We start from the raw sequence: 19,492 nt of genomic DNA, 5'->3' as shown, positions 1-19,492 counted from the left end.
TATCGTATTACACCAGATACAACAACACTTCGTCTGTCGATGACCAGAAAAGATCGGGGCAGCTGCGTGCTGTTAGAACTACAAAGGCTGTTAATGCTTTTGAAGCCAGAATTCGTTGAAACAAAAGGATTATGACCATTAGGAAGCAAAAAAATTTATCGCGAGAAATGAAGATCTAGCTAGGAAACTGTCGCATATTATAAAACATGACCTGAAGCTCGGTGCTTATCGTCGATTTACAGGACATGTCCTAAATCAATATTTTCAATTAAAGACAGAGGATCGATCAAAACGCCTTCTGTCGTGATAGGTACTATGGTGGTTATCATCCTGCGGCAGTGATGGTTTGGTGGGGTGTATCTTAGGAAGGAGTCACAAAACTATTTTTCTTGGAAAAGGGGAGAAAACTTCAGCCAAAGTGTATCAAGATACAGACTTGGTCATGTTGTGAAATCTCTCAGCAATACACTTCCCTAAGACATGTGCGTAAATCCGTAGAATTCAAAAACATGAGGCCAATAATTATAGGCCTGTATAAAAGCAATTTCGAATAGAATTATTTTTTATTTTTTTCTGAGATGTTAATAAATATGTAGGTATAAATTTTAATAATATTACATTACTTCATAAAAAAAAAAACATTTTCATTTGTAACAGAACTTACGGTTGGACTAGGTATATTTATATACCTTATAGTGCCAGACAACTTTTTAAGTGGATTAGAGAATATTTTAGACTTCCAGTTGGGAGTTTTGTATTTAAGACGTATGTACAGGACAACGTTTGTCGGGTTCGCTAGTTTTACTTATATAAACACCACCACAAATTATTCTAACATCTATACGTATATTGATCACTTTTGATCACACAGCTATCAGAACTAGAACCATATGTCCCTGAAGATAAATTGCGAGATATTTTACAACAGGAGTTATCTTCAATCCTCACTGTGACAATTTACCGATTGTGACATCGGAACTTAACAATCTCGGTGAGAAGGTTGCTGGGTTCCAGGATGTTCTTTCATTTAATATAGATAGCCGCCAACCTACCCGCAAGAAGATCATTTATATATAAATAAAACAAAGCAGTTAGTTAGCCGAAGAAATGGACTGGCGGTATATATGGATCAAGCACTACAAGATTCAAGCGCGAAGAAGAGACTTGTCACCAATTGTCGTAATAAAGTCCGAATCCGAATAAGGATCAGGGCCAAGGATCTTCAGAAAATACCGAATGGAGGAATGTGACTTTATTTTCGCGCGGTGTTTGATCTAACTCAATTATATATATATAATCATCATTACTTTTTATTATTAACACATTGCATTTCAGGTTCAGAAGCACTGGCCTCACTATTGTTCGCGCAAAGTTCCGGTTTGTCGCAGGTAGATACTTTTATACGATTGTTAAATACAACTCTGCTACTATGGCTGATATCCTGCTGTACTTCTGCTTGCGAAATTAATCTCATTTCACATACTGAGGGTGCTAAATAATTTGCATTATTTTGTCTGGCTATATTATCTCACTAATTTTTATATTGCTTTCAGTAATATTGGTTCCGTTCCTCTTTTCTTATAATTATAAAATAACTTGCTGAAAAAAAAAATACGTGAGAGGTATCGAATTTACAAGAATCCTCGTGATCGTGATCAAAAGAAGAACGTGATCATTCGCTGCTTCCGTCTTGCATGAATATGGACAATGCCACTGGGCTGATATTGCAAATCTTTTTTCATATAAATTTTCGTCTATATATACTTGTGATGAATAACTGTTTGGCAGTTTCACTCCAGGTGATATCGGCAATGTTGATGGCCTAATTTCCCTTAGCTTTAGTGAAGATGAAATATCTGAGTAAATACAAGGACTTGATACGAATAAAGGAGCTGGGCCAGACTCGATTCCTGCTATCTTTGTAAAGCAATGTAGATTTATATTATCTTTACCAACGTCGTTAGGAATCATATAAAGCACTGTAAAACGTCCTTCTTCGCTGATGATTTTAAATTTATGAAATTATTAGGTCCGTCTGTGACGCTGCTCTTTTTCAAAGGGATCTTAATGGTATAAAGGATTGGTGTTTTTTAAATGGTTATTATCCTTAATATAAAAAAGTGCTTTCATGTTAAATACGTACAGAAGAAAAATAAAACACTGTGTATGAGCTTGACGGCGCGCCATTGAAGGAGGTTCAGGACTTGGGTGTAATTATTGATAAAAATTAACGTTTATATCTCCAGTTAATAGAGTATTCACCACATCCGCACGAATGCTCGGATTTCATTAACGGAATGCAGATTGTTTTGGTTGTACGACTAAAACAATTTTTGTATAACGCTATTGTGCGCAGTCATGTTGAATATGGCAGTATTACATGGAATCCATTATATATGTGATCCATTCGCAACTCGTTGAAAGCATTCAAAAATCCTTTATTAGGCAGCTTTCATTAGCACAGTATTTTCACTTATACACCCGTACCATGAGAGAATTAATCATGATATCTCTTTACGATCGGAGATCTTTAGCCGGTGTTACTTTCTTGTATAAGTTGCTAAATAATCAAATACAGAAAGTGACCTCTTACTAATATTATTAAAATAGTCGTCCTTACTCATCCCCAAGGTCAAAAATCAGATTTTTTTCCAAATTTCTTTTGCAAAAACCAACACAGGAGTTCAAGCACCTCACGCGAATCGAATTATTCGCGATTTTATCGGATCGGAACAGAGCCGGAGCTGGATATATTCGGTAGTGGGCTGATCGGTTTTAAAGAAAACATTGATAGGTCCCGTAATCCGCTGCATTGATGGTGTGGTCTTTTGTGTTTAATAAAAAATTCTGGTATTTTTATTTTAACTTGTTTATATATTTTGCAACATTTTTGTTTACCTTAATTGTCATACATTTTAGATAAAAGAGTTTGTAACATATGCCGTAGATTTAGTCGTATGATGTGGTAAACTTTAAAAAATTAATAAATCATTGCATTCTCACGTAGAACATAGAACTAACCAACAAAGTTATAATGGTTTTTTATAGAACAGGGGGCAAACGCGTAGGAAGCTCATCTGATGTTATAACACCGCCAAAGAAACTCTCAATTCCAGAGGCCTCGCAAGCGCGTTGCAGGCCGGTAAATTTTATTAAAAGAGTGGTTCCGTTAAAACAACAAGTGTACGGACTTCTCCCTTGTATATTTAAATTTGTTGTATACTTTTATTAGTATTTCGCTGGGATTGTGATAAACAAAACAGTGATTTACAGTTAAAATTAGTGCATGCTATCTTAAGAACAACATATACAAAATAACATGGCTTATATAAAAGTGGCTAGTATAAAAAGTATTTATTTTGCAGATGTAAGAAGCATACTGCAGCATGCGAGTATTATCTGGTCTCCTATTATATAAAATATAAAAAAAAGTTATTCAGGTTCTTGCAAATATTTTAATTTAGATTCATTAGAACGTCGGCTAGATTTATATTTTCCACCTCACCATAGAAGATGTGAGGAAGTTTTTGAAGAGGCGGGAAGACTCTGATTTTGTTTAAGCAGTAATTTGAAATATTAATTATTATTTGCTGTTTCAAATGTTAAATTTCAGTTTTCTTAAGTTTAAATTTTTTTTTAATATATTTTGTCTAAAAATGAACTTACTTGTTTTCTGTTATATATATATATATATATTGTTAATCTATGTAATCTGTTTTGGCTTTCTGTATTAGCTAAGGGTTTTGTTTTATAATGTGTATGTTAGCTGAAAGATGACTAGTAATTAAATAAAAATAAAAATAAGAATTTGATCTTATCTTTCTGCTTCTATTCATAAAATTGTCTTCGTCCAGATGTTTGCTACAGGATTGAATTAAAAAATAATTAAAAGATCTTGTAGTATACTTGTAAAGGATCGACTTTGACATGCGGAATTCTAAATGTCTCAATCTGCAGTACTAAGTTAGTAATTCGACCCGCCCAGCCTCGTGCTAGCTACCCCTAGTTTCATTTACGTGCTAGTGGAGAACACACGCTTTCAACATTTAATTTACGGAAACATTTTTATTTACTTTTTCAATTTTTAATCTGGAGTGCCGTATATTTAATAATGTCGTCTTTAGACTTTTATTAAAATCGCTAGTGTCTTGTTTTTCGTCCCAGTTTTGCATCTCCACTTCAGTAACATTGGAAGAAGTTAACAAGTGTCAACACAGGATCTTGACATGATTTTATACGATGTGAGTTTTTTTTATCTACGTATCTACATGAATACAATGAACAAATGCATTTTCAAAACAAGAATCTGAAAGTAAATTTTCATTTCGTTTTGTTCATTTTCTCACTTAACATTAATATGTTAAGTGACGAACTAAAACAGTCATTACGGTAATCCGTAATGACTGTTTTAGTTCGTTATATATTGACTATCGTAGAGATTTCTGTGTCACAGAAAAACAAGGGTCATCATGAACATGATTGAAATTTCGACGGTTTAAAATTATTTTCTACAGTTAAAAAACTTATTAGTTTGAGTCTAATGCATTTATTTTAGGCCAACAAGTTGTATTTTGAATATATAAACAAAATTATTGCACTGTTCTTTGATAACTAGATTAAAACAACCGAATTACTACCGTTTGAGCCGTGTAGTTGTGAAGAAGGCGCTGTAGAAATGACAATTGGCTGTTATAAAAATACAACAACACATATTGCTTGCAATGTTCACAATATTTAAACTTTAATCGCATAACTTCTATGCTTAATAATCTTGTTGGCAAAAATAACTAATCGTGGTATATTGATGTAAATATTTTTCATTTGATTGACTTGAATTGATTACGAAATAGATTCCGGTATGTGTTGGCGACGGAGCAGTGTTGGCCTAGTGGCTTCAGCGTGCGAATCTAACTCCTGAAGTTTTGAGTTCGATCCCCGGCTGTAAAGGTGCCTTTATGTATAATTGCATTTTTAACTCTTTCTCGTAATGAAAGAAAAAAACATGAAAAAACTGGAATCTCTTAGACATGAAAAGTCGCATCGAAGGCTGAACACCTACCAGCCTATTAGAAAATTAATGATCACGAAACAGATAAGCAATTCTAAGGCATAGGCCTCTTTAAAAAAAAACACCAAACTGTAACAGAATCGATTCACTGAACATAATATTAAATTACGTACGTTATTTATAGGTAAGGATTGGTAGGCTTTCACTTTCAATCGGGTCAAGTTCAAATATTATTAAATTAAGCAACATCCTGGGTGGTATTTTAGTTTGACGACGAAACTACTCTACTTTTCGTGTAAGAAATTCTTGATAGAATGCCCTAATAGATCGTTCAACTTAAATCTAGTTTTAAGGCCCGTCCTACAGTTTTCTGTATAAAGGTTAACAGCGCTCAAGACGATATTATGACTTGAGATACGAATTAGAATAAGGATATACTAATCAAGAACCATATAGGGTTATGCTACAATAATGATGATGTCGCGCTCGTTTAGTTAGGATAAAATTAGTGTCCTTTGTTTTCTAGCACCTAATGTCCCGGCATAACTAACACGAAGTACAGTATTATGGGTTATTTGTATAAAATATAACAAATTGGTTAAAGGTTAATATATAAACTAACACTAACCTTCAATAATTATTGTTGGATATAAAACTAAACTCAACCTTAACATAAACTTACATAAATTAATGGTGGCACCATGGGATGTTTTTGCAGTCCTACCAAATTGAATAGGTAGGTTTCGCCAAATAAATGTATTGTTTTGCTGCTATTTATAGAGAGCGTCTTATTTGAGGGCGTTTCTAAAACAAACAGAAATTCGAAAATTACACAATCTAATATTATTTAACAAAGAAATAATTTATAAACCCCACACGGCAATCACTCTCCGTCCCTATATTTTATTATCTTCAACATAACAGAGTAAATTCGCGTCAAACTATCTGCATTACTTTTATATTGTTTCCAACGTGGCTTCGGAAAGGATACGTGTGATCCTAAATTTTACGAAAACACTACTTAACTTAAGCTATTCCAGCATAAATTGGTGATATTGTATGAGTTCTCTCTTAACTCAATGAAACTCAAGACTACAGGAATTAATTAAACGACATCAATTTCATGTATTTATAAAAAAAAAATACAATCTTACTCGACAAGATGTGATTATGCAAACGGAATAACAAATTCTTATATATAATGATACTTCATTGTAAATGATATAACATAGCGACATCTTCGCTTTGTCGATAAATCAATATAATAATGCAATGTTAAGTACTTTAACCTTTATTAACTGATGTACTAAGTTTAAGCCGATTTGTGACGTCAGTTGACTAGCCACTATATGCACAGTTATTTCTTTGGTTTAAGTCAAATGACATTGACGTTCATATGCAGAATCAGCTATGTATAAATGATATTTTGGTTATCATTCGAATTAAATCAAATATAATTAAGATATTGCAATTGGCGCCTCTTGTGTTAAACGTATTCCTAACTAAACATATAAATCAAATTTGAAAATGGAATTAAATATCAATGATCCTAATATAGAAATGTGTTATTATTTATTCGTAACATTTACATCGCAGATATTAAAATGTTTACACGTGTAAATATTTGCACGTGTAAACTTCCGTGTACCATTGACGCCATTTTGCGTATTGTAACGGAATATTAAGAGATTATGAAATTGTATTTCTTACTAAGATTTTCAGCCTAATAGTTACAATAAAAACATTCCTTATGTATAATTTATTTAGTATGTTAAAATTTATGAATCGCATCATTTTATTACTCCGCACAAGCAGTGCTCCGTGGTTTCACACCGTTATTGGGCGTAAAACTATATAGCCTCGATATATGATAACATTTCTTATAGAGACAATCTGATCAGGGCAGAATGAAAATTACTAGAAGTGCAACGACTAACACTTTTTACCGTAACGTATAAAATAAAGAATTGATACACCGAAATCTATCAGATTATTCATACGTTTTATGTATAGAAATATGCTTTTTATTTGTGTTTCATGGGGTGATAGTATATGTTAGGTAGGTATGGTTTTTAATTACTCATTATAGAATAAAAATAGATTTACTTGGACCACACAGGCCCTGAAGGACGAGGGTAGTAACGGAAAATTAAACGCTATTTTTAGAAGGGTAGAGTCGGAAATGCAAAGCCGTTACGAGATGAGGTGCGAGGGAGGCTGTGCGGTGCGGTGTTGGCGCGCGCAGCCTTCGTTGTACGAGGGATGAGGCTGTATCGATGAAAAAGTCTCATTATAAAAGAAAACGTGTTTACTAACGGTAGCATATTATGTTTTTGATAATGAAAATAACAATTATTAAGTTAGTGTTATACTGTAGAAGATAACAGATACATGCAAACGTTAATTGGCCTTTATAATATACTACAAGGTCGTGAAACCTGCTGAGCCTACAGCCTTAGCTATTTTTGTAGGATCTGAAAGCTTATTTCCTTTAAATTTGATTGTAGGTACAAATTGTAAATGTATGTAATATTTGCTACTTTGTAGACATCGAAAAACTATCGATACCAAAATACAGCCCTATTTTGTCGTCAGCACCCAGTAAACCTCCAAATGCTTGACGAGACCGGACTCGTAGCATAAAAAATCGTTTAAAATGGATACTAAATAAATAATTGTGTTGTGTATGTGTCAATCATGGGCGTGGACACCGTGCCTCCACAACGTGTAAGTCAAAAAGATATTTTTGAATTTAAAACAATTTAATTTGCAGTGCAATTATAAAAAGCCTTCTGGAGAGTTTCATTAATTTATGCTGACAGAGTGTCTCACATATGTATATTATTTTTATGAATATCCATTGTAATACCATTTGAAATAAATGTCATTTGACTACTAGCTTATTGCGTGAATGAATACTTTGTGTTTATGACATTGAGCTTTTTAATATACAGTGAGAATCTTTACACAATTTGCAGAGACAATTGAATACGGAGAATATACTGCTCTATGTATTCCTAAATATATCTTTTATAGTGTATTAGTAGTGACAGTTTACCATTTAACTTAATAAAATATATTGCAATATTTTGTAATAAGATAAATGAATACCTGTTTTTTTTTAAATGAAAGCTTAATTTACATCGAAATACCTACAGTTTTTTTCACGATTATGTCACAATTCTATTGAAGTAGCATGGTCGTGCATTCACAAGCCGTTAGAACAGTTATTTTTGTTGTATATGAACCATAAAACGATCTTTATTTCAAATGTCATAAGGGTGATGATGTTTCGTAGCGCAGAGCTGCGCTACAAACTCTGAACGACCGTAAGGCTACACCTCTACGGTTATTCTTGTGAAACCGTAGACCGACCAATTTAGAGACTTGTAGTAAATACTAAAGATAGATTTTACATTTGAGTGCAAACATTTATTGTTATATTTTCTTATAAAAAAAAAACTATTATCGAATATTTCTTATTATTAATTTGGGTTTAATCATAATTTAGTGTCATATGCCTTATAGCAAAAGTTCTCTATCTCAGAATTGTATTGCTATTAGTATATTATCAGATATATTAAATGAATTCGCTGAAGACGCTGAATTGGTTAAATATTTTATTTCTGAAGTGTTATTATAAAAAAATGGCGCAAAACCTTTTAAGATCTGGGGTCTTCAGATCTCTGTATCTGTTTCGAGATTATTTGTTTTTTATAATAGGAAAATAGTTATGCCTGACACACGTCAACTTTATGTGTGCCGGTTGCCTCACGATATATTCTTTAACCGTACAGCGAGTGTTAAATGCGTACTTCGACCAAAAACCCGGGTTCAGACCTTAAACCTTTCGGATTCCCACGCTATAACCACTGGGCCAACGTTGCCTTAAGAATTTGCAGAATAGCCATGTGATCATGTTTAATATGAGATTTAGGATAATTGGGACAATTTTATACATTTTCAGCTTGATAATCCACAATGATTGTATTTATTTATTGAATGTACACGATTGATTACTATAATTTGTTTATTATAGTCAATGTTGTACTACTTATTAAGTTAATGTTTTATGTACATTTATGATATTATCACAAGTATTAATAATATGAGGTCATTAGTTAAAATAACTCCGCACTAAAATAATGATCCCAGTACCCAGCGCCCTGTGCGCTGTAAGGTGGGTGGAAATTACACGAGTGGATTTGAGTGGATAGCTGAATACTTTAGGTAACAATTATATATATTTTTTAGTTTAATCAATACTTTTATTTCGCTAATATTCTCTGTATTGATTATAGACTTTTCATAAGAATACACGACATGACAATCTTAACATTATGTCGATCAAGTACATTATACGTGTCATAAATATATATTTCTACAGTCCCAGCTATGCCCCGCAGATCCACCCGTGTAATTTATTTATATATCTGTGGTGATTGGTCAGAATATGATAAATTCAATTTCATTATTTTACAGGACAAGCAATTAAATTTTTAAGAAATCTTGAAGGCACTATTGAAATATATATCTGTGGTGTTATGGATACATACACACATATATATATATATATATGTATGTATATTTATAATACTCACACATATCATATTTGAACAGCTGCAAGATACAACTAGGTATCAAGTAATAAGGTATTCAAAATTATTTTATTGTAAAGAAGTTTACTCTCGTTAAAAACAAGTAAAATGAGATAAAATATATAAAAATGTAAGTAATAAAAAAAGTAAAAAGATACGGGTTCAGACCTACCCGCATCTCAGGAGGCCCGCTGATCAAATTTATATTGTTATAGAACATCACTTTGAAGTCAAATGAAATGTATTTTCTTTTGCTTATATAAACTAGCAGTTAGCGAAGAAATAATAGGATCGTAGGTATTAACATTTGAAACGAGAGCGAGACGGGGCTGCCCTTTAAAGGGACCTTTTCGATTTATAATTCAATCGAAAAGGTCAAAAGAAATTCAACAAATCGTTTATATGAAATGTTATATTTTAAATTATCATCAAATCGGATTATCTGACGAGGTAAGCGATCTAATTTTCGTTTCAAATGCAAATACAATTTCTAATATTAAAGTGTTTGTATAAGAAACGTTATGCATATTATACGACCAAGTATATACATATTAAACCTTTGTGATTTTTGCTATTATTATTTTCTTTGTTTTAGTTCAATTGCGTTAAACACGCTTAGAGACTACAAGTAGTAGCACTTTTTCGTAGGAATAGACAAATAATAAGGATCGTACATGAGAATGTATATAAGCTTTAGTTTATAATTATAGAAAAAACAAAAACTAAATAATTAGTATTTTTAACTACAACACTGTTAACGAAGCTATTCCGGATGTATAAAACTTTTCGACCTTAGGGCATTCGGGCCGGCCAGTCAGTGCTTAAACTGGTTGAGGATTTTAGATTAGGTTATTACACCATCCTTAAATATGTAACAATATTTTATATGTACCGGGAAAAACAAAGAGGGCAACCTGATGTTAAGTGGATACCTAAGGACACTCTCAATGCCAGAGGGCTAGCGTGTGCATTGCAAGCCTTTTAGGAATTGGTACGCTCGTTTCTTGAAGGACGTCATATTGGTTTAGAAATATTTCTGTCGGTAGCTGGTTCCTTATATAAATGATGAGTTTTAAAACGACGTAGAAGATTATATGTATAAAATTTAGAAATATTATCACAATTCTTCAAGATCTCGTATTTAACATGATCGTATAACTACATCGCAGATACTTGAGTCTCATTCCTGAGGTCCAAGGTTCGAACTCAGGCTTTGCACCAATGGACTTTCGGTCTATTCAACATTCAATACTTGGCTACGATGTCGTCGATGGCGTGTGTAACGTACATATTGAAAATATCACATAAGAGATACACAAATGTGAGGGCCAGATTTAGAAGATCATCAAGCACCACCTTTGTTTTATATCCAGGCTTAAGTAATGATTAATAAGAATTTACGTTGTAGAGGACAATCACTTGTAGAAGGAAAGACTTAAAAACGATGTTCACTGATATAATTGACGAACGTATCTGCCTCATATAAAATGCCTCGTATGGCTTATATAAAAGTCTATCACCCAGTTGTGTATATCTTTGTATGAAATTTAAAAAAAATGGTTTCTGAAGCTTAATGTTTACATGAAATACTATTCAAAACCACAGGGCTGTTAACTGTTTACTATTTTGCTGCAAACAGTCTACATAGGTCGGTAAATGCTTTATGACAACAATTTGATCTATTTTTAGGGAAACTAATGTTCAAAATAAATCTGTCGTGGCTTTACAAAGAACTAATAACAGTGAATTTACGACAGGGGCGCGATTATTTGTCGTTTTGACGATAATTATAGTTTCGTAGTTTAGTTAACTTCGTATCATATAATAAAACTATCGCGAAACATTTATAATAATTAAGGAAAGGGCTAACAAAAAAAAATCGATGGAGCTACAACCTTTTAGGTCTAGGCCTTAGATTTCTGTATCTGTTACATGATCATTTGTTAATCTAATAGAGAAGTAGGTGATCAGCCTTCTGTATGTGACAGGCCGTCAACTATTGATAAAATTTATCTCTTAATAAATATATGTCGGAGCAATGGAGTTACTAATAGCCTAATGTTACGTTATGTCATAGGGCTTCTAATTTACCAGCTTTAAATCAGTCCAAAAGCTTCAAAACTAATATATATATAGTAATGTAAGTAATGTAATATAGTACTTATATGAAATATTCTTATAATTTATTTTGATATAAGATGACGGAGTATAGAAAACAAAAGGCACTGCTTGTTCCTCCAACCAAAACCTGGGTAAACCTGGGTTCCTCTACCAGTCTAACCACTGACTGGCAGGCCCGAAAGCCCGAGTGGTTAATGTCGAGACATGACTCGTATAGTCAGCCGTTAAAAACATTTCGTTAACGCGATTTAGGGTATGACGTCATTGTACCGATTTGTAGCCGAGGGTTGTAGACAAAGGAGTGAGATTTTAGAGGTTTGAGGTAGGATATAACATTTTTCAATAAACGTATGAACGATAATCAAAATCGCTTCTGTGAAGATATAAACACAAGAATAATAAATATAAGTGAAAACGATAGTAGATTCGATTAAATGCAAAATAAGAATTGCTTCGGAGTCTAATATACGGAACAAAAAACTATAATAAAATATACAGAATACAAATTGTAAGCACGCGCATTTGTTTTCATATGTTTCTTTTCTACATTTCGAGACACAAATAAATGATTAAGAAAGTAAATAAATTAAAAAATATAATGTATATAAGGCATTCTAGACTTTATTGAATAATTTCAACTGAATACAGCCTTGATGACTGTATATACATCTTAAATGTAACTACATTAGTATCTAAGCGTGGGATGAATACCTGATTTACATATCTTGTTATCTTTAAATTTCTGTATGTACGGAATTTAATGCTCTTAAAACTTTCAAAGTTTGAAAAGCTAGAATGGAGCTTGAACCTTACTATAATTATTGCGCATCGAATTACCTAAGTAAAAGGTACAAAGAAAATTTTAAGTCGATTGACGTGCACGCCATCGTTTGAATTTTTCGTTTTGAATGTTCGGATTGAACATCGATAATCAGGTCGGATTTAGAAATACGTCGCCAAAATTTGATGATACTGATTATGTTGGTGTCTAGGTGAATCTTTTCTATCCAAGTAGTTTTGACTGCAGGTGTTGTGTTTAAGTATAAAAAATATATAATTTTGTGTATTGTATTGAAATTCATTTAACAGAAACGTGAAATGAAGAGGAACTAAAAGAAATTACACTAACAGATTCAATCCGTTACTTTCAAGTTTACGTAAATGTGCTTCTGCAGTTATTTTATTTAGATTTTTTGGAAAGTTGGCTAAAATTTTCAATCGAGTTAATTACTAACTAAAACTATTAATTAATATTTACTGCTTGACAACATCGATTCAGTCAACTGAAGTGTTACTAGTCTGTTCTACCCCTAGAGTGTTATTTTAAGCCGTAGGTGCAGAGGGTGAGCAGTCCTCACCCGCAGTAACAAAGCACTGATCCTCCGCAGCTCCGACTTTTTGGACCATAAAATGCCTGTATTTTGGTACGCTAGGGTGGAGAGGCTATATTTCCCATAGCGCCGGAGCTGTCCGAAAACCTATTGTTATCTTTTGTTCGGTTAGGTTAGATTTATTTTTTTGCATAACCGTTTCCGGTGCGTAGAAGTGGTCGGGGGTTCCGCAACCCACAATACGGGTGACGTATTTCTAAATTTTTGCCGGTGTAAACTGTTTAAAATACGTTAATAACTACTTATTTATGTAAGTATATTAGTATAGTATCTAATACGATTTCCAAGTGAAATTAAAAGTGTAACTGCAAAATATAGAAAGATGTAACAAGAAACCCAAACCTGAACGTAGACAACAACAAATTTCTGCACAAAAACCTACAGCAGGGTCACTAGCCAACCAATGTACTTACTCTACCTACTATATATATACTGGAAGCTTTTAAATATATTTGTTAATATCCTAATATGTATAAAAAAAGGAAAGATACAAAAATACTTTCGTCAATAAGACTTTTTCCTAAAAATCAACTGATTCCACCTACATCCAGACTAAAATTACATCAATCAGGGCCATTGACCTCCTCAATATATGAGGTTTATCAAATTTTTTATGAAATTATTATATTATAAATGTTATTACACCGTTACACTCTGTAACGGTGTGTATCTGATTTTATTTTTTTTAAGTTTACCCACATTAAGTACATTTTCCTTTTCACAACGTGAAGCCAAAGCAAATATAACAAATAAATAATATATCTACTTATAAAGAAATTATTATGTAAGAAACAGATATACAGAATAGAGTATATTATGATATAAGTATTTGTAATAGTTACAGATAGAAGCCGGTGGGGGTGAAGGCCCGGGGCCCCCAAGCAACAACAACTCCGATGGGGCAATCGCCAGTCCCCCGAGAGATGACAATCACAATGCGCAGTTGCCCTCTCCCAGAGCCACACCGCTTACACCTTCTGGTAAGCTCTAAATAATTTCTTAACATCTCTAGTAGTATAAATAAAGGTTTTATGTAAAATAACAACTTAGAACTTACTTAAAACATTTGATGCGTATTATTTAGAAAATGTAACAAACTTAACATATAATTCCTTCCGCAATTAATAAAATATTAAACAAATAAATAAAAACTTTATTTATGATAGAAATATGTTGTGACAAAATTCATCTATCGCTAATCCTAGAAGGTAGAGTGTAGATTCGAAATCCAATTCGGCTAGCGTAATTTTTATGTGATTTGTTAGTTTGTACGTGGGTAACACTGAAAATGTTTAGAAACATTGCTTTTGAATTTCAATTTTAGAACTCTTTGGTAACCTAATGTAGTATATTGCATTCATTTGTCATTTGTTTTTTTGTGAATTGGCGGCAAATCTAAAACTCTTGTTACACGTGAAAATGAACCTAACGCGATAATATTTTCGGTCAATGATTTATTATGACTTTCGTTGCGGGTTTGCTCAACAACAAAGCTATGATAGGCTACGATTAGCATTTCTTATTGAAGCCCCATCTGGTGCCACTATTTACAATTGGTTTAACGTATTTAAGAGTGGAGGTAGCAATCTCAATGATAATCCGCGTGAGGGATATCCTTTAACGACGACTACTGAAGATAACACTAACAATATTTTAAAACTACGATACATAAATGTCTGGCATAAGCGTAGAAGTTTACAACAAACTGTTTTTGCACTTTATTTACCTTTACTTAAAATGTTGATAATTCTATTCTTGACTATTCTAGATAATTTACTTAAATATAATTGATTTAGTTAATTCGAGTAGAATTCATATAACTTCGTGCAACTTCAAATAACTATTCAGATTCTATACCTTTCTTAATAGGTTCTTATATAGGATCTGTGTTCGCTTTAAAAACCATTTATTTTATTCAGAATTTTAAAAATAATTTCAAATTATGAGTAAGGGGTGGAAATTATGTCATTATGTGGTGACTCAACACAAAACCAGAAAGATGACATAATGATTGTGTTCATGCTTTTGTATTACGGATTTGGGACTTTGCAATCAATTATATACGTATATTTATTGTGTTTGAACTAAAAAAATGCTCAAATTGTACCCTTCGGGTTTGTTGCTGTTAAAAATACCTTGATATAACCCGTTCTGTGCTGATATAAAATAGTAAGAGTAAAGAACATAACAAGAAAAGTTTCAATAAGAAAATGAAAACTTGTCGACAGCAAAAGTTTACAAACCGCAAAAGTTTACCAGGACAAGTTGGTTACGCGAAGACTCACCAAGACTAGGACATGACAAATTATTATTACATTACCTTTTTAACTATAGATCAGCATAACCAACAATATCTTTTCTTTCTTTCAATTCCTCTATAGGAATGGAAAGCGGTGACGTGTGACTTTGTGAGCCAATATATTAACCTACATAGATCCGATACAAACGTTTTAAAAACAAGGTCTGTGCCGTCCAATTGAGGTCGTAATAACTAATCTGGGGACACGGTAGTAGTCGAGCAAAAAAGCGGCACTTTTCTCGAAGCAGGTCAGGCCATTTTCGGTTCCCCTATAAATTTGTTGTGGATAAAATAATATGCCAAGTTACCAAGCAGGCGTTGTTTTTTTAAACTGACTAAGTGACTATCAAAACTCTAAGGCACTTCTAGCAGACATAGCAGTTTCAAATTTGGCGTACAGTTTGTATTTAGAAAAAAACTGGTTTTCTAGATACACCAACTGCAACTGGTCATGTCAAAGTATTTTTTTAAAACAATTTTTTTTAATACTGCTATTGTTAGATTAGCTAATTCTAAGTAAGTTAAGTAACATAGATCTTACAACTTTTTACAGTAGAAGATGGAGTTGCGCGAGATGTTTTTTTTTATAATTGATATTTTTGTTGGCTTATTCTTTCTCGGGTGTCGTTGTGGCATACATAGAAAGTCCATAATAATAATAGTTTATTCTACCTTATTGTCCATCGTTTGTTTGAGAATTTTTCACTGTCTACATTTAAATTTTTAATACTGAAATGGAAGAGAAATGAAACGAAAATTTCATTGACAGCGCAGATTCAGGTCACGGCATTGTTATGTAAATAATTTATCACGTCACTCCCGTTACTGATTGATATTTTTCGCTTTTTCAGTCGTAGCTTTTTAAGGTTTCAGCAAATCTGCTATGCCAGTAAGACATTGGTCGTACGTCAAATATTGTCTAAGATTTTTTATGTTTTACTATTTCCACCCCTTATTCATAAAAAAATATATTCTAATTCCACCGCTTTAACTTAACAAGTTAAAGCAGTCACTGCCTCTTTTTATCACAACGTAAATACATTTTGACAAAAAGAGACGAAAGAAAAGATTAGTTAAAATGGTGCAATGTATATGTGAATAAGGAGGTCAATATTTTTGCGCTTTGCAAACTCTACTGGCAAGGTTATTAGTACTAGGCCCTAGGTGGTACAATGATATTAAAGTTGAATGAAGAAACACAATAAGCACAAATGGATTACACCAATTATATCAACTTCACTGAATTGTCCTGTTCTAATGTTATATTAGTATAATATAGAAATCTAAAAATTTATTTTCATTCAATCTTATTTAACTGGATGTTTCTAACAATTTACACAATAAATGTAGCTGGCAAGTCACAGTTGGAATATACACATATTCCATCTCTATTTTATCTACTAGTTTTAAACTGTATTATAGCTCTAGCTCTCTATTTGTAGTATGTTTCATTGCACAATACGACTCAACACAAAACCAGAAAGATGACATAATGATTGTGTTCATGCTTTTGTATTACGGATTTGGGACTTTGCAATCAATTTACCAAAGCGTAAAACTATTCTACTAATTCTAACTAGCCTTTATCTAGATGACCTTACACTTGTAAATAGAGACGTAAGCAGTTGCAATGCTTCTTTTAATGAAATAAACACGAAGATCATTATGTAACAGTTGCAATAATTATTACTAAGAAGTTATTGTCACTTATATACGTCATAAATACCCAATACGTAACAGTACAGAAATTTGTTACTTTGTTTAGGGCATTCTAATCCTATATAAGATTTTTTCTTTAAAATAAAGCTACCCGGCTTAGACAATGTATTCTTTATTAAATAAAAAAAGACAACAATACGAAAAATTGTTCTCATTGGAAACTTTACAATTCAAGCTTTGATTGTCTAGTATAAATGATCTTTAAATTAAATGTCGTTTAAAAAACATAGGTGTGATATTTAGTTTTAGCTGTAGATTTCCTATCTGTTTTCTTGATGAGTTTTCTTTGTAGGCTAAATCTTGAATAAACCTTTTATCCATGACACACACCGTCGAATTTAGGGTTTATAAATGGCAGTTTCTTCATTCTGTTTTCCGTCTGGTACACAGGTTCTAGTATAGTTGTAATACTAGAATAAAAGTTATTATGTATTTATTTTGTTTTTGAAACCATTTAGTAATAGTTTAAAGGAATTTGATGGATATCTTCATAATATTATATAAGTTAAGTTGTTTTCATTCTATAATCAACCAACTAGATTATTTGTAAATTTGAAATTATGTTATTTTGTTTCAAATTTTTATAATAAAATACTTAAAGAATTTTTTTTTGTTGAAATATAAACGAAGAATTTTATATTTTATATGTCACTATTTATTAACTGAATAGTAAAGAGCCGCATCACTTGAACATCGTTGCTGAAGTTCAGAAACAAGGGCATAGATTATGCCAGTTATCGCGAGGTCTCACATGCATGTAGGTCAACATCACTTAATTGGACCAAGAACAATAGAGGATGCAGATTTAGACATGTGTTAACTGTGTATTTTTTAAATAATCTCAAGTTTACATAGTCTGTTGTTTATTCACCGGTGTCTTTGGATTACTTTATTGTCTTTTTATTATAACAATCGAATTCGAATCGATTCAGTCAGGAAAATAAACGAGAGCAAATAAACATAACGGCTAATCCATTCTCAATTAATATTTATGGTAGAAAAATCTCACAGAAAAGAGTATAACAATTCTCAGGCAATATTCAATAAAAAATAATTAATTTGCCAAATTAATACATAAACTTGCTGTATACGTATATGTAACATATCGAAAATGTACGATTTACACATGTAACACGAAACGGCAAAGATTTATTGCTGTAGGCGTGACTTGCTATTTCTTTGTAAAGCTTTCTTTAAAATATATTCGCGACAGTTTATTGACTTTAGTGGTGACTTTTATCGATATACTTGTTGAAGACTCACCCGAGGCGAAATAATGAAAAGTTAAATATGTCGTAACAAGAGTAAAATTAAATAGTTTGATTATATTTTCTGTTAAATTAAGACTTTTCATTTATATTGCAAAAATTACTCTGTTTGAGATATTGTTCGCCTTCACGGAGGTTCTTACATACATATTTTCGAATAAACTTTAATTGCTTGCCATCTTTTGATGATAAAAGAGTCGTTATTAGCTTAAATTAATATTGCCGTGAAAAATTATAAAAATACATTTACCTAAAATTTACAGAATCGTATGCTTTAAAATAACAATTCATATTGATATACATATTAAAATACAATACTAAAATATGTTCTCCAGCCTTGTAAATCTTCAAATATAATTTACAAATCTTTTTGTCATTTGTCGCTATTGAAAGGCCCAAGCCGAATATATTATTAGCTCCTAACTTGTTTGAATGGCAAACTTTCATTTGTACGTGTTCGAATCTCAGTCGCTATTTTTGGCTCTTTTGTATATTTATTTTTCGAACCTTCGTGATACTACCTTTACATATATTATTATCGTCGAAAATAATCTTTCAAATATAGCGTATTGTAATTGTAAGTGGTGGGTACTTAGGGTCTGAGATAATAAAAAATGTATGCGTGTACTAGTGTACACACGTAAGAAGTGAAACTTCTTTATGATCTTATTTTTCGAAAAATGATCAACATGATATGATATGCAACTTTACAGAAATTGTTTAAATAAAGTTAAATTAGAAAAAGAATAAGAAAAGGCTTTTATTATCACAGACATGAATACATATAATACCATTATTTCATTTTACCTTATTACTACTAATATCATTATTACTATCATTGTTATCGTTATTTTATATTTGTGTTATTAATGGCTTCGAATCTGTTCGAATCAACCGTGGTAGGGACAAGAAAAAGATGGCGTGAAACGAAAACTGTGACGCGTAACCTAAAAATGTGACGGTATTTTTTTTTACAACGCCAAAAAAGAAGTTTCACTTCAAAAATATTTATTATCTTTATCGAGAAAGTTAGTAATAATCAACTAAGTATTAATGTTGTAGTTGTTGCTCGCTTATCATCAGCTAAT

The 19,492-nt window shown here is 32.1% G+C and overlaps 1 protein-coding gene across 2 annotated transcripts in view; it reads left to right on the top strand.

Annotated features, from left to right (window-relative positions):
* Positions 1-4,103: 4,103 nt before the first annotated feature.
* LOC123709013 (dual specificity tyrosine-phosphorylation-regulated kinase 2) overlaps positions 4,104-19,492 on the top strand; it is a 33,734-nt gene continuing 18,345 nt past the window's right edge. The window contains exons 1-2 of one of the 2 annotated variants that reach the window (XM_045660089.1): positions 4,104-4,241; positions 13,957-14,098. In XM_045660089.1, the coding sequence (XP_045516045.1) occupies positions 4,227-4,241; positions 13,957-14,098 (157 nt within the window). In that variant the 5' untranslated portion in view covers positions 4,104-4,226. Of the gene's footprint in view, positions 4,242-7,622; positions 7,736-13,956; positions 14,099-19,492 lie in introns of those variants that run through there. The other variant, XM_045660088.1, reaches the window with a different exon arrangement.

This window comes from Pieris brassicae, chromosome 4 (genome assembly GCF_905147105.1).
Source record: "Pieris brassicae chromosome 4, ilPieBrab1.1, whole genome shotgun sequence".
Classification (NCBI taxonomy): Eukaryota; Metazoa; Arthropoda; class Insecta; order Lepidoptera; family Pieridae; genus Pieris; species Pieris brassicae.
This window is presented reverse-complemented; position numbering and strand designations above follow the sequence as displayed.